The sequence below is a fragment of the Xenopus tropicalis genome, chromosome 3, assembly GCF_000004195.4.
Source record: "Xenopus tropicalis strain Nigerian chromosome 3, UCB_Xtro_10.0, whole genome shotgun sequence".
Classification (NCBI taxonomy): domain Eukaryota; kingdom Metazoa; phylum Chordata; class Amphibia; order Anura; family Pipidae; genus Xenopus; species Xenopus tropicalis.
Window position 1 is genome coordinate 87,176,638 of NC_030679.2, and position 15,734 is coordinate 87,192,371.

General features: G+C 36.4%; 1 protein-coding gene across 1 annotated transcript in view; it reads right to left on the minus strand.

Moving 5' to 3' along the window:
- Positions 1-278: 278 nt before the first annotated feature.
- ahcyl2 (adenosylhomocysteinase-like 2) overlaps positions 279-15,734 on the minus strand; it is a 93,231-nt gene continuing 77,775 nt past the window's right edge. Inside the window, 9 exon segments of the mRNA NM_001016409.2 lie at positions 279-4,276; positions 5,615-5,735; positions 6,740-6,818; positions 7,466-7,534; positions 8,911-9,009; positions 10,726-10,820; positions 12,076-12,146; positions 12,780-12,868; positions 14,855-14,918. Coding sequence (NP_001016409.1) covers positions 4,270-4,276; positions 5,615-5,735; positions 6,740-6,818; positions 7,466-7,534; positions 8,911-9,009; positions 10,726-10,820; positions 12,076-12,146; positions 12,780-12,868; positions 14,855-14,918 — 694 coding nt within the window. The 3' untranslated portion in view covers positions 279-4,269.

Sequence of the window (15,734 nt, forward strand, 5' to 3'; positions counted from 1 at the left end):
CTGTCTTCACCATAAAGGCTCATTAGCGCAGACTTATTATTGTAAAATTGCTGTAATTGCAGGAGCTGTGCCAGTTTACAAATACTTGCACTCTCTTGGATATACAATATATTTTAATGGCATCTTAATGATATCAATATCCATGTAGCCTCTGGTCCACAATCTCCATTTGGAACACAGTACTTGTAATAATGTTGCACTTTCATAATTAAAACAAAAGGGAAAAGGAAGGGAAGATAAGGGGTATTCATTAGCATGACAATAAGTAATGACATGACCAAGATTTATACATCATTTTATTTATCGTTGTGACATTACAGATTCCTTATTGCTGATCTAATACAATCACTCATATTTTAAAAATTTAAAAGATCCTTTTAGAGAATGCTAATTTCTGAACACTGCATATCCATTCACAGAGGGAGACAGACATAAAATTATTTTAAAGTCGGCTGTCTGTGCAATTATAAATGCACTGCAACCTTTCCCAATAGCGTATGTGTGATTAAGTAACTATCAATGCCCAAATTATTTTGATTTAGTACAGTTTGGTTGGTATCACACATTTCCTACTGGAAAAGAAAGTCTTAGTATATACAGACAAAAGTATCTGATACATAACAGCTACCCAGAGATAATTTAATATGGAGTGCAGTCTAGTTCCAGTGATAAACAAGGTTTTTTGTAAAGAAATGTGAGGAGCAGAAAAACATACATGTATGTAACTAGTCTGCAGCAGTCTCTTCTCTAGCAACCCCCCCACATTTGCGTTTCGTCATCAACTATTACATTTTAGAGCATCTATCCACTGAAAATTTGCATGGAGAAATATTTAACAATGGGAATGAATCCTTATCTATAGATTCTATTGCTGCCACAGAATAAAGTGGAATTTTGCGGTTACGCCTCTAGCAGTAAAAGTTACAGGTGTAGATCACCTTTAAGTTAAGTTTCAGTATGTTACAGAATGATCTATTCTCAGCACCATGGTACTTTGTTTTCATAATTAATATTTATTTTTATTCTTTGCCTTTCTCCACTGCCATTTTTTTGTAATGATACATTTTTATTACATTAGCTTTTTAATTTGGCCCTCTCCTATTCAGGCTTTTCATCCAAACCACTGACTGGTTTCCAGGCAAATTGGACCTTAGCAACCATAGCTGCTAAAATTACAAACTGGAGAGAGGCTGAATAAAAAAAGCTACATTCAAAAACCACAAAAAAGTTGTGTTTTTTTTCAAAAAAGACCATTTGAAAATTGCAAATTGTTTCAAGACTATCATGGTTTAAATCACACTAAAAGTTAATGTAAGGGTGACCCAAACTCTAACAACTACTATTTAATAAGTGCATAATATTGCAGGTGTTTAAAGTGTAAACAGATGCTCTCTGTTCTGTCAGGAAATGTACAATATTCTCATGTATTCACAGTAACCATGACAATGTAGTAGCAGCAGTATAATATATCAATATACTGAAGAGAAGGATTATATAAGCAGTAAGTACAATGGGTTGGAAATTTGTTTTGTTTGTTTGGAAGATGGGGGGCTGGGTGCCGCGATGAAATAGCAATAAAACAAATAAAAGAAGGTGCTAAAACAATAACCAAAGTCACAAGTGGGAATAAAAAGGCAGACGTCTGCTTTAAAAACACAGTTCAGTTCTTGCTCTTTTGAAGTGGCCTTCATAATACCTTTCTCTTAAGCCAAGGTTAAGCATCATAATTACCTGGAAAACTGTGTGCTTATTATCCAAACCTTTCCCTTCCTTTTTCTAAATGTTATCCCCTTTCAGAGGAGCCCAGCCTCTGCCTCAAAATGCATCACTGCCAAGCTGAAATACCTCACTATGCTGCTGTAGAAATGGCAAGAAAATAAGAGTTCTGCAGCAGGCTCGATGGCTGCCATTTTATCCCGAATCACCTCATGGATAGCTGATTACATGGACCCCCTCCCCGCAAAGCTCTGCATTCATGTAAATAATACAGCAACAGTTCCTCATTAGCAATATTGAAAACTGGGAAATCCAATGGGTTCTAAAAATGTTTATAGCTCTTTAAATTAATGCCAACTAACAGCTTGTACTAGTTGGTTATACTAATGGGCAGAGAGACATCACAGCATTAACAGGGAATATAAGGCTGGAAGACTTAATGTATTCTAGCTCTAAACAGAATGAAAAGATGTTTTACACATGTAAGGCAGAAGGTTTAAAAACAACAAATTAAAAAAAAAAAAATAGACAAATGGGTTTTAATTGGCTAAGTTACAGAATAATCCACATGCAGTGATTGGACATTAAAGCATAGTGTGATAATACCACTGCAGTGGCTGGAAAAGCTGGTAGAAATAAGGTACTAAGGTACTCTGTAACAGCAGCAAGTAACTTGGGTTTCATTTTGGATTTGCCTAGACAATTCTATAAAGTGATTACACACAAGATGAAACACTGCAGATAAAATTAAATTCCAAATATGAAATAAAATCACTTCCTGCACAGTTGTCCCATGTTCACAATGGCAGTGCATGGATAGATGTAATAGTAAGCTCAAATTTCCAACCCCGATAGATCAACTAGGAATGATATTCCAAACATTTGTTTGACACATGTCAATGTCTGGCCACATTAAGTTAGCCCAATTAAGGAAGACAGTTTTTACAATTCTTTGTAAAGAACTGCAGCAAGACTGACAGGACCAGAGGAAGGTTGCAGGTAAGAATATTAACTGTCATATCAGTATGGCCGATTAGTAGTGAATGTTAACAGGCACAGGCTATTCCTGTATTGTTTCTATTTCAGATTTGCTATCTAATGAACATTAAAATATCAAACATACTAATAGGTAAAAAAACAAAACAAAACAAAACAAAAGGAGATCTAATAAAAATGATTAAAGGCTGCAAAGTTTACCCAGATGAGTACTGGGAAGGCTGAACCTCTCCTTTATTAAAGGGCACCTATGAAAAACACATACCACAGGTATATACGGTTTTTAATATTACCCTTCCATATGCATTTTTACACAAGTGTTTTGCATTAAATGTAAGGAATGTATGCCTTACAGAGCACAATCTCACAGTAACAGGAGCACAAAACATTAAAGAACATCTTACACCTACCACTTCTAGGCATTACATACATTTAATGAAATTCTTATAGAAACACAGGCAGGGTTAGTTTTATACAGCAAGGTGCTCTTTTTCTTGGGGTCTTTAAATATGAGGGGAACACAATATGGCTCATGTGACAGAAAATCATGTCACTGTTATGGGCACTAAAACTGACTGACCATTAGCAGTGCCAGGTCAGTACTAAGCAAAAGCTTAGTGGATTATGTGAATTATAAAGATCAATAAACATGTTAGCAGCCCATAATGGCTGAAATAAATTTAGATGCCTTATTCCAGGCTACCTGAGCAAAGCAGTATATCTCAAATCACAAATACTGCTTATTTTTTTTTGTTGCATGGCACTAAATGAGTTAAACTCCTTTTGTTGCAGCACATTTGTCATCAGGTGAAAAATTATACACTTCAGTTAATTTAGTTGAGTGCTTGCTAACTACTTCAAACCACTAGCACAGTTTAGTGAAGGATTCCTTAGTGTCAAAAACAAGGTTAAGTAACTACTACAGCAGCATAAGAGGTGCAGACTTAGGGTATGTTATTCAGAACAAGACACAAAGGGAAATAACTGATAAAAAAAATCTGTACCACAATTAAAAACCACAGTAAAAGTTTTAGATCACTAGACGGCTTCCTTTAAGATGTCCACAAAATTCCGTCTTTGGAAAAATCAAATATTTAAAAGAAAAAATAAAAGTGAATGTTAAAGCAATTTATAAATTCAACTCAAAACCCATAATTCACACTAGTTAACTGGTTTCCCTTGCCATTTAGTGATGGGATGAGCAGTGAGCAGATTCTAAGAAGCCTATTGGTACAGTATATGAATATAAGAAGTCTTGTGTAAAACTTATACAGGCCCCCCTCCCACCACCTTGCTCTCTCTCTCTCTCTCTCTCTCTCTCTCTCTGTGGCTGGGTCACAGGACTAGAAGAGACAACAAAACCCATGTTTTACACATCTTCTGTTCAATAAATATCTTAATGCAAAATTAGCTAATATGGCAGAAAATCCAGTTTTTGTTTGAGGAGTTGTACAGCAGTCGCTGAGAGTCATTTTTTCTGTTTTTAGTGTTTTTTTTTTTTTATTCCAGGCATATCCAAGTCTTTTTACTGCTCCTTGTTTATGGGACCATCTGCAATTAATACCTGAGAACAAAATCAGAGAAGGCATTAATAAAGTTGTTTGCCTAGCATACCACAGACCACAACAGACCACAAGGGACTATACTGAGACAGCAGATAAAAGATGGTGGAACACAGCAGCACTGACAAAATGCAGTTGGGGGGAAAAAAAAGTTGTCTTCTTTAAAGAAATCATTTTTATCTACGGTCTATAAATCCAGTATGCCAATTCAAATTTTTTTTTAATGCTGCTGGTTCCTTTAATAGGATATCAAAATAGGAGGAGACAGATTTTATTCCCTTTGGCTTGCACATGTATTTTTTTTAACTCTTACTGGCATACACAAATTAATTAGTCTTAATTTAAAGCATATGACCACAGTAGCTTAAGTCTACTAAAAAGTCTTGAAGATGATAAATATCGGAAAATATCCTGACAATTTGAAGTTTTTTACTGGTGATAGATTTGTTTTTATAAACATGTAATAAATCTACCCCTCAGTTTCAATACAAGGTGCAGTAACATTATTATGATTACACAGGTTTTCTTAAGGGCAATGGCATTCCAAAATTCTGGGCATTTAGATTTTTGTCAATTATATAAATAAGCCAAGGCATGGACTTTAATTTAACTTATACAATCATTCAACCTCATATCTGTGGAAATGCCTATTAATTATATTTTAAAATACACCCCATCTAAGCTCACATACAATGGTAATGTGCTAAAACATAATGTTGCAGCTGCTCACAGTTGCTGATGCAATCCACAATATCAGCAGGGCTGCATTAACAGTGGGGAGTTATTTAGCTACACCTAATTGGGTATCAAACGCATTCCATCACATCAGTGTTATGGAATTATCAGATACCGAAAGACATTTGAGGTAAATAGGTAAGATGCATTTGACATTTTTTTTGGCTTCTGAACAAAGCAAAGAGTCAGAACTACAGGACAAAGACAGCACAGGGTTTATATAGACTTTGTGACATAGAAGCATACTGTATGTCATAAGAAACGTATGAGCATAGGCGTTACCAGTTTACCAGTGTGCGTGCATAGAAATATCTGTTCACAGCACAGAAAACAAAGAGCTTTTTGCCAAATAGCGGTTTTCAAGGCCAAAGTTGACGTAACCAAGGCTAGCTTGAGAACTCATCCGAGTTAGGGGTGGGTGAATCTGCACACACAGAATTTCTTCTTTATCAGCAGTGATATCAAATACGAAGTCTGTGCAGATCTATCAATGTGACCAAAAAACACAGGCAAGTCTACATTTTTACCTCCTACACATTTAACAGTAAGAATGCCCTGTTCAATAACTGGCATTGACCATATGGCACAGTTAAAAGAGAACACACCTGTAATAGTTTGGTTTGAAAGGCCCATTCTTGTTAAGCCCAAGGTATTTGGCCTGCTCATCTGAAAGTTCTGTTAGGTGGGCATCAAAGGTGGGTAGATGAAGGCTGGCAACATACTCATCTAAAGAGAGAGGAAGATTATTGCTCTGCCAGTATGACATAAGTATCTATTCAGTTCTACAGTACATTGGCACAATTCAAAAATATGAATGAAAATACCTTAATGTGTTATTGTTTGATTGATGATAGTGGTTTTAGATTTCAAAGTAATCAAGCTTGAGGCAACCTAACATTATTAATTCTACCATACCAATATAATGCTACATCTATAAGTATTAAAGTTAAAGCTAGAGAGTAAAAGCTAAGGCACAGCAGAGAAGATTTAAAAACTAACATTAACAGATTTATTGAATTGAAGAATTGAAGCAAAAACATTTTGACTGGAAAACAATATAGGAATTTACCTGAGAAGAGATACAGCAGTTATTAAACTTAGCCTTTTACTTTTCATACATACACTTGTTGACTGTATGAAGAACCCAACACTACCCCTACATTCTCAGGGCCTCCCCAGGAAGCTGCATGTTGCTTTGATGTGCAAGGCTGTCTTATGTCTCCATCAAACAGTTACTGCATTAATTCAGCAGGTAGTCCTACCCTGTCAGCCTACAATGTTACTTTTAAATGCTTATATTTCTTATCAGCCACTCTTTTATTCATTTTTCAGTCTGTCAGTCAAATCGAGGCATGGTTGCTTAATGAAAGCCTAGCAAAATGATCAAGGTTGAAAGTCCAAACTGGAGAGCAGCTGAAAAAGTTAACTTAGAAACACCAAAATATAAAAAAATTTTTTTTAGACCAAATGCAAGTTGGTCTTACAATGCTACTTATCTAGGTCATATTGAAAGTTGAACTAGCCCTTTAAATAACTATTACCTAACAAAATTACATCTGCATATTCATGAGGTTAATACTTCCAAGTACAAATATACAGCAAGGGAAGCAACTTGTGAAATATGCTGGCGTTGTTTTACTGATTTTTTTGTACAGAAACAAACAGCAGACAGAATGTCACACATAGCACTGCCCTAATTTGTACACAGTGGTTAAATGTTTAAAACATACCCATTTTCTTAGGAAGCAAGTACACATCCTGCTTGTAACGTCCTTCAGGAGCATTGTAGAGTTCAATTAGAGCCAGTGCCTGAGAGGAATTAAACATCCATTTGTACTTTATCAATCACATGACATAATAAGCAATTTAAATCAACATAAACCTGATAAGTAAAACCTGATATTCTTTTTGCAGTCTCATTTTTGTGGTTGCACCTGGCATTGCCTTGAGCAGAGTACATGTTGGTCCTTAAAGTCTACATACATTTTTATATTAGTCATCAAACAAAACTATATTTTGCATAATGAAGACATTTAGAAATGTAGTTGCAGGGAAAAAAACTATTTTTTCTCTTTCTTTTCTCTGGGCCTTACAATGTAACAGACGTCAGGTCTGTTAATCTGCTGGCTGGCAACATTGTTTAAGAGTTTGAGCCAGCAGTGCAGAGACTGTAATCAGCCAGACATATGCTACTTTAACTACCGTGTTTCCCCGAAAATAAGACACTGTCTTATATTTTTTTAAGCTCCAAAATATGCACTAGGTCTTATTTTCAGGGGATGTCTTATTTTTCCATGAAGAAGAATACAGTACACATTTATTCCATCGTTTGGGCGAGATTTATAGCACACCCTAGGTGGGTGTCTTATTTTCGGGGGGTGCCTTACTTTCGGAGGATGTCCTATTTTCGGGGAAACAGGGTAGCAATTACATTCACAAAAGTGATATAAACATACCTGTGTAGTTGCAGTGATAGACAGCACAAATGTTGGGACAGTTGAACAGCTTAGATTTAGCAGACGACCCTGTTAAAAAGGCATTAAAGGTGCATGTCAGTGCACGACATATATACCCTTTATGGGAAAACACAACGCCAATATTAGTTTTACCTCTTAATGTAAACAGTCAAAAGAAATATTTAATTATATGCTTTTCTGCCATTTTCAGCTCTACCATAGTTTGTTGTCCCTTAACCCCTCTTGTTGCAGCTACTTAACTACACTGGCTAATTTGTACTATTTTCCTTAATGCTTAGGACTATTTGCTCACCTGGCAGGGAAGTTCCTGAAATTACCACTGCCACCTCCCATTCACTGGAATGAAGACAGGTGACAGAAGTGGCACTACTAATTTAGAGCCTGGCTAAAAAGCACAAAAACCAGTGCTGTCACGCATTTCGAGATAAAGTGACTGGAATGCAGCAGTGTATAATTCCCCCTGCTCAAATCTGCTAAATGCACAAGTGAAATGTGCATGTCCCTCTTCACTGGAGACAAGGCAGTGTGAAGATGTTTTAAGCTTTTGTATCTTAAAGGAGATGGAAAGGTAAAAACTAAGTAAGCTTTATCAGAAAGGTCTATGTAAATACAGCCATAAGCACTCACAGTCCTCTATCAAAAGAAACACAGTATTTCTTGTCTCCATTTTGTAAACACGTTGTTGGGGAAGCTATTTTAAATGGCAGCTGCTGTCTTAAAGGAACAGTAACACCAAAAAATGAAAGTGTATAAAAGTAACTAAAATATAATGTGCTGCTGCCCTGCACTGGTAAAAGTTGTGTGTTTACTTCAGAAAGTCTACTATAATTTATATAAATAAGCTGCTATGTAGCCATGGAGGCAGCCATTCAAAGGAGAAAAGGCACAGGCACAGGCCCATAGCAGATAACAGATAAAACACTATTGTATTCTACAGAACTTATCTGTTATCTGCTATGTAACCTGTGCCTTTTCTCCTTTTTTCCAGCTTGAATGGCTGCCCCCGTGGCTACACAGCAGCTTATTATATAAATTATAGTAGTGTTACTGTAGCAAACACACCAGTTTTACCAGTGCAGGGCAACAGTGCATTATATTTTTATTAATTTAAAGCTCTTTCATTTTTTGGTGTTACTGTTCCTTTAAGCAAAGTGAGAAAGCTTCTAGGGCTCTTTACTCAGGTATGGAGATGCTTTCTGCAGAATAAATATATTGTTCTAGGTGGCACGAATGTGGCAAATCTATTGGCAGTAAAATGCCATAATGAATTTCCTTGTGCTTTAAGTTTAGCATCAAATAGAAGCATTATGTCAGATCCCACTCTTAAATATTGTTTTATTGAATATTTTTAGCAAATTACATAGTAAAGCTCTGTCTGGTGCAGTTCTATAAGGCAAAGCTACTAGATCCAGCAAAACTTATACCTCTGCCAAGAGAACTATCCTTTTGCCATCGGGCCAGATCACATGATCAACTTGAGATCGGACACGCTCCCAGGTGAGTTCGGGAGTACGAAGACTGGCCTGGAAAATAAACAAGAGAAGAATTAAGTCTTTAGGTGTAATTTAACTACCAGAAAATGCAGATAATGAAGTCAGACCAAGTGCTCATTAAGCCCATTTAGACATGAGATCATGTAGTTGGACTTTTTACACAGACATAGCTAATTCCACAGACAAGTAAACCTTGATGTTCGGTCTGTGTTTGCCAGTTTCCATAGACTTTCACTGTAATGCAACCCCTCGCTAAGTATGTTCCAAAGTGGTGTATTCTGGGATCTGAAGTCCCTTTGCTTTCCAGAGACTCTATGGAGCACCTACTATGGTAAGCAGTAAGCAAGTCCCATAATTTATCACTTTACAGTGAAACAAAGTAGGAGAGGGGAGTTGCATTACACCATTGACCCCCAACCAGTGGCTTGTGAGCAACATGTTGCTCACCAACCCCTTTGGATGTTGCTCCCAGTGGCCTCAAAGCAGGGGCTTATTTTTGAATTTTTGGTTAAGAGGCAAGCTTTGATTGCATAAAAAACAAGTATAATGCCAAAAAGAGCCTTCTGTAGGCTTTCACTCAACATAGGGGCTATCAAATAGGCAATTATAGCTCTCATTGGCACATCCAGGAACTTTGTTCATGCTTGTGTTGCTCTCCAAAACGTTTTCCATTTGAATGTGGCTCATGGGTAAAAAAGATTGGGGATCCCTGCATTACACAGTAGGCATAAGGGATCTTGGGAAATAGCTCACTGGATTTAAGCTGGCCATACACGCACCAATATAATCGTACAATAAACTTTGTTTTGTATGATTTTTGGACTGTAAGTTCCAACTTATTTTCCCAATAATTTTCTTACCATGGCGATCGGACATTTAGTCAATCAGACAAGTTAGAAAATTTAAGTCAGATAATGATAAAATCTGTGCATGTATTGTGTAACTGATGAAATCCTTGGGGGACCTACAATGCATTTCTGGGATGTCACTTCTATACAATTGTTGTCTGCCAATTACTTTATACTCAGATCATCCTCTGATTTGTTATTTTTTTATTTCAATCGGAAGGTTAGTTTTTGATTGTTGCATTTAAACGTATGATCAATATCCGAACATTCATCAGAAGAAGACTGAATATAAAATCTGAATATGTATGGCCAGCTTTATCATAGTTTTTTCAATGTGTGGAATCAGATTTTTTTGTAAAAAATACATTTCAAGTTTAATCTGTTCAAGCAGTGTTTATATACCTTTTCTATATAAGCCAAATTAAATGAGCTCATGTCAGAAAAAACAAAAAAAAACAAAATGGAAAGTCTTTTAACCAACCTATTCTCTCTGCACTAGAAGAACCATAACTGGAAATTAGGCTCTTAAAAGATACCAGGAGCAGCTTTTTGCTGCCCCTTATAACTACTAGAGTGTTGCCACCAGAGGAGAGTTTCTCAACACGCCCCATGGCAGCAGTGCCCCTGATGATGACTAGATTATCTAATTTTAAATTTTGATTGGCTTTCTTTGCTTACAAAAACAGATGATTGGCTGAAATATAAGGCACTATGGCTTATGACCCTCACTGACATATATACACGCCAGAACTCAGGAAGGCTACCTAATCCTGTTCTGAGCTATATGATGACCCAATGCAATCATACATGCTGCACTAATTCCCTTTCTGTTTTGAATCTCCTACAAGCACAACATAAACATAAGTTCCCAGTTTAGCTGCATCTGCACATTACTAACCACATCAATCTCTGTATTGGAATGCCCCATGTTGCAGACAATGCATCCATTCTTCATGCGGTCCAAATGTTCTCTTGTCACCACATTCTTGTTGCCTAAAATATTTACATCAAGTCAAAACCTAATAGCTTGGAAACGGCTGTTTGCATATACTGTGGTTGTATATAGGGATGTAGTATTTATTAACAACAAGCTATGTCATCATGATGTTTTATATTCATCCTACACATGTTTCATGATCATAGATAGGCAAACTGGGCGTTAAAGCTAATGTAACTCCACCCAGGGGTCTTTGACTAAATGTGTAAACACTGGTGACAAAACACAAAGAAATGTCTTGGATCACTCAGCAATTAGCAGGGATCCATCATAAATATTGGATGCAAGCAGAATATTGCCAGCAACCAAGGGCTGTAGCATTTTTTCACAAGATATTTACACCCATGGGTCACATGAAATTAACATAAAAGTCAGGAACAAACCGTAAAAAAACAGAAATAAAAGATAGGGTAGCAGCTAGGGGAGCATTTATGTGAATTCTGTTTTTTGCGGTCCAGTATAGTCAAAAAATGCTAAACCAACATGCAAATTAAAATGGAAAACCATTAGTGATCCCAAAGACCCCACAACAGAAAGGCTACAAATATATTAAAGCAAAAACAAAAAAAGCTCTGCACCCAATTCATATGGCGGATTGAGAATGGATCCAAGAACATTTCGGATTGTAGAAGAATGACAACTCAATCCTACGTTTAACCTATTTGAAATGGTAGATTGTATTTTTGTTTGTATCTTGATAAAGAGGAAACAGGATAGTTCCTTTTTCAGTCTTTTGTTTAGTGGCACAAAAACTTTGCACACAGGAACATACAAAAAAATATGGCTCTGGTTACAAAGTATTTATCAAATGGCCAGTCAAATAAATGATTCAGTGTTAACTTGTGAATGAATAAGAAGTGGATATTGTGATTCTGCTGCTTCTTAGTGGCATAGGCCAGCCTGTCTAACCGCGTCTTCAGCTTCAAAAAATATCTAAGACATTACAAATTAATTCACTACCCAGAGGCAGCTTCTATAAATAGAAAGCAACAAACAGATGTCAAAAAGGTCACTTACACTAGAAATCCACCATGCTGAGGCAGACACAGTTACAAAGTTCTGTTCAAAGTATATTATAAACAAAAAAACAGCACAGGAGAATGAAAAGTAAACAGACACAAAAACCGTGATTCATCATCAAAATTATTTCAAGGAAGAAAAAATATCCACAGACTTCATTCTGCAGGTTTCTTAAGGAGAGATGTACATAATAGCCTGCAAATCTTAATATTTGAGTGTTTTAAGTCTCACCTGTGCATGTGATGACAATATCTACTTGTCGGATTACTTCATTCAGTTTGACAAGACGAAATCCATCCATGCTGCAAGATACAGGAAGAAAAAGTGAAGAATTGCTAAATAGAAAATGCTTTATATAAATAAATATGAAATTAAACCAAAATCGGGCCCTATGCTTTACCCTCACTTTTGGCTATGCATATCTAATTTCGCTAGCAGTCGTGTTGTGTAATTTTCAATATAATGGAATTAACAGTAAAACAAACAAAAAAAGATTAACTATGGCTACTGTGAAATTACTGATAATGTACAGGGAAGCCAGGATTTTCAACATTACATGTTTTACTTCTTACATGTTCCGAAACGCAAGTTCTCACTCTTAATTTTTTGTTGTACCAATATACAATTTACCACAAGGGCACAAAACCGCATAAGTTATATAAATTGTTCCACAATTCTGAAACATTCTTGGACATTATATTTGCAAACTAATGCTGCATAAATTACATTTTAAGCTGTCACATACCAACAATGACAATCCCACCAATTATCTCTCATTTCAAAATTTATTAAAAGTATGGATAACAACTTAACATTTGTCTAACACTTGGAACTGTGATTTATGCGGGTGACTCTTTTCAGTGCAAAAAATAGGTGTGCTAAATGTGCTTCTGTAGATGACTGAAAATTTTTTTTTTTTTCCAAACTTGACTTACCATGCTTGCAAGGCACAGATGGGGTCAATTTCTGTCACGTACACAATTGATCCCATTGCCTTAAGAGCAGCACAGCATCCCTTACCAACCTAGAAAAAAAAGGAAAATTAGCTTGGCAATTTAGACTTCCTAGAAAATGAAGGTAATTCACTGGGCATGAACCACTATACTGACAATAAGAGTTAACATAATTTTTGGCTTAGTGGTCATATGAGACTACTTGCTCCAGAGAAAAAGGGTGATTTCATAGCAGTGATGAGCAAATTTTTTTGCCAGGCATGGATTCAGCCAAAATTCCGCATTTCTCTGTTGGCGGATTGTTTCCTGAAACAGACGCAAAAATCCACTGTGGAAAAATTTGGCGCGAGACAAAAAAAAGTCCCATGTGCAAAAAAAAATAAAAATATATATATTGTTGCATGCGTCAAAAAAAACAGTGTCTTTTTTTTGCTGCACAGCATTTTTCAGGTTTTGCAAATTTTCTCCCGTTTCGCTGAAAGATTTGCGAAATTTTGAAAAAATTTGCTAAACGGGAGATAAACAGATTCGCTCATCACTAATTCCATAGCAAATAGACCTTTATCAGGATAAAAATAAAGTTTAAATACATAGACTCAATGTGCAGCAAAAAAATCAACAAATACAATCACATTAAAAAAGTAAGTGGGTGACATCGTTGAAAAAGGGCAAAATTGACTTTGCAATCATTTATTCAACAAAGTAACCCCATATGCCATTTTCTTTTGTAAAATAATTAATTACACCTCAGGCTCTAATAAAGTTATAAAAAGTAACAATAACAATAAAACTGTAGCCTCACAGGGCAATAGTTGGCTGCTGGGGTCAGTGACCCCCATTTGAAAGCTGCAAAGAGTTAGAAGAAGGCGGCAAATCATTTAAAAACTACAAAAAATAAATAAATAATGAAGACCAATTGAAAAGTTGCTTAGAACTGGCCATTCTATAACACACTAACAGTTAAACTGTTTTGCAGCTGGATTTCAGAAAATAAAATGGTATTTATTCATACTTTTTGAAGGAATAGGTTACAGTGATTTGTATATTAGGGTTTTCTGTGTTGTGTGCATCTCAAACAAATTTTGGTTCGGAAACCAGTTTCCTTTTAAAGGAGAAGGAAAGGTGGAATCACTGGGGGGAAGGGGGGGGGGGGTGCCAAAATGTTAGGCACCCCCAGTGATTAAAGGAATACTGTCATGGGAAAACATGTTTTTTTCAAAATGCATCAGTTAATAGAGCTTCGCCAGCAGAATCCTGCATTGAAATCCTTTTTTTTTTTTTTCAAAAACACAGATTTTTTATATTTTAATTTTGAAATTTAATATGGGGGTACCATATTGTAACCATGTGACCTGTGCTCTGATAAACTGATACCACCCCCCGCCTACCCCCCCCCCCCCCCCCAAGTTGATCAACAGAACAATGGGAAGGGAGCAAGATAACAGCTCTCAGTAGATATCAGAACAGCACCCAATAGTAAGAAATTCAAGTCTGGCTTGGGACTCCTCCAGTAACATAGGAGTAGAAGAAACAATAGGTTAGCTGTGAGGAGTTCTGGTGTGTAGCGCTGGCTCTTTCTGAAGGCTCAGACTCAGGTACAATGCACTGAGATGGCTGCATACACACCAATATTAAAACTGAAAAAAATTATGTATGTTGGTTCAAGAATACAATTTTAAATGCTAGAGTGAAATATGTGCTATGTAAATTTAGAAATAAAAAGTACACCCTAAAAATCATGACAGTATCCCTTTAAGATCGCTTACCTGATACCCCAGGCTGGTGCTCCTATTAGTAGGCATTTCTGATAACTGTCTACTAGTCTTTGACATCAATGATTTTTTTAGTTTTGTGATGTTTTAGGGGTTCCTTGCATGCCACAGCCTAAGTGGAATCAACCCCCACCCCCACAGCATCTCAAGTGAAATTAAGATTTCTTTACCTCATCTAGCACATTTTCCACATTTTTCATTGGCACAACACCAATGTACATCAAATTTGCAGTGCCTCTTTCTTATGGTAGACTTTAAATTAATTCAGTAAATATACATACGTACCTCTCCATATCCACACACCACGACCTGCTTTCCACCAAACATCATATCTGTTGTCCGCTTAAGGCTAAAGGGGAAATAGCCAACATTTTGTTAAGACTTGTGATTTGGAGGAAACACTGCCTTAATAAACCATACTAGTTGAACATGTGTATATAACTGCAACTGAATTACATATTTCACAGCATTTTATAAATTTACAACATACCCCGTTAAAAGAACGGCCCTATTAGACCAGGGCCACACAGGCAACTAGATAATCTGAAATGCATTCAGATGACAAAATCCAAGATCTTGAGAAATGATGTGTGTATGAATTAATAGGCAGGTACCTATAAGGCAATAAGCAATGGACCTATGACAGAACTTATAACTAAGTGAGGGCATATAGGCAAGTAATATGTACATCTAGCTACAGCTTTAAAGCTTTATATGTATATGCCAAATATATCCATAGTTTATAACCTTATAAACAGTGGATCTATTCATTTTTTCATTTATATGCAATACACTTATAGCCTTAAAGGAGAAGGAAAGGTACAAACTAAGTAAGCTTTATCAGAAAGGTCTATGTAAATACAGCCATAAGCACTCACAGAAAAGCTGCACTCTCTACCAAAAGAAACACAGGATTTCTTGTCTTCTTTTGTGTACACATGTACTTCGATATCTGACTTCCTCTCTCAAGAGCTTTTTCTTGCTCCCTTCTCCCACAAGAATTCATAAGAATTCACTACCCCTCCCATCAGAATGTGTGATCTGAGCTACCAGCCTCTAGAGCTGCAACACGGCAGCTACTGAGACCAAGCTAAAATGGCAGCTGTTATCTTAAACAGAGGGAGCTTCTAGGGCTGTTTACTCAGGTATGGTAAAGTTTTCTGCA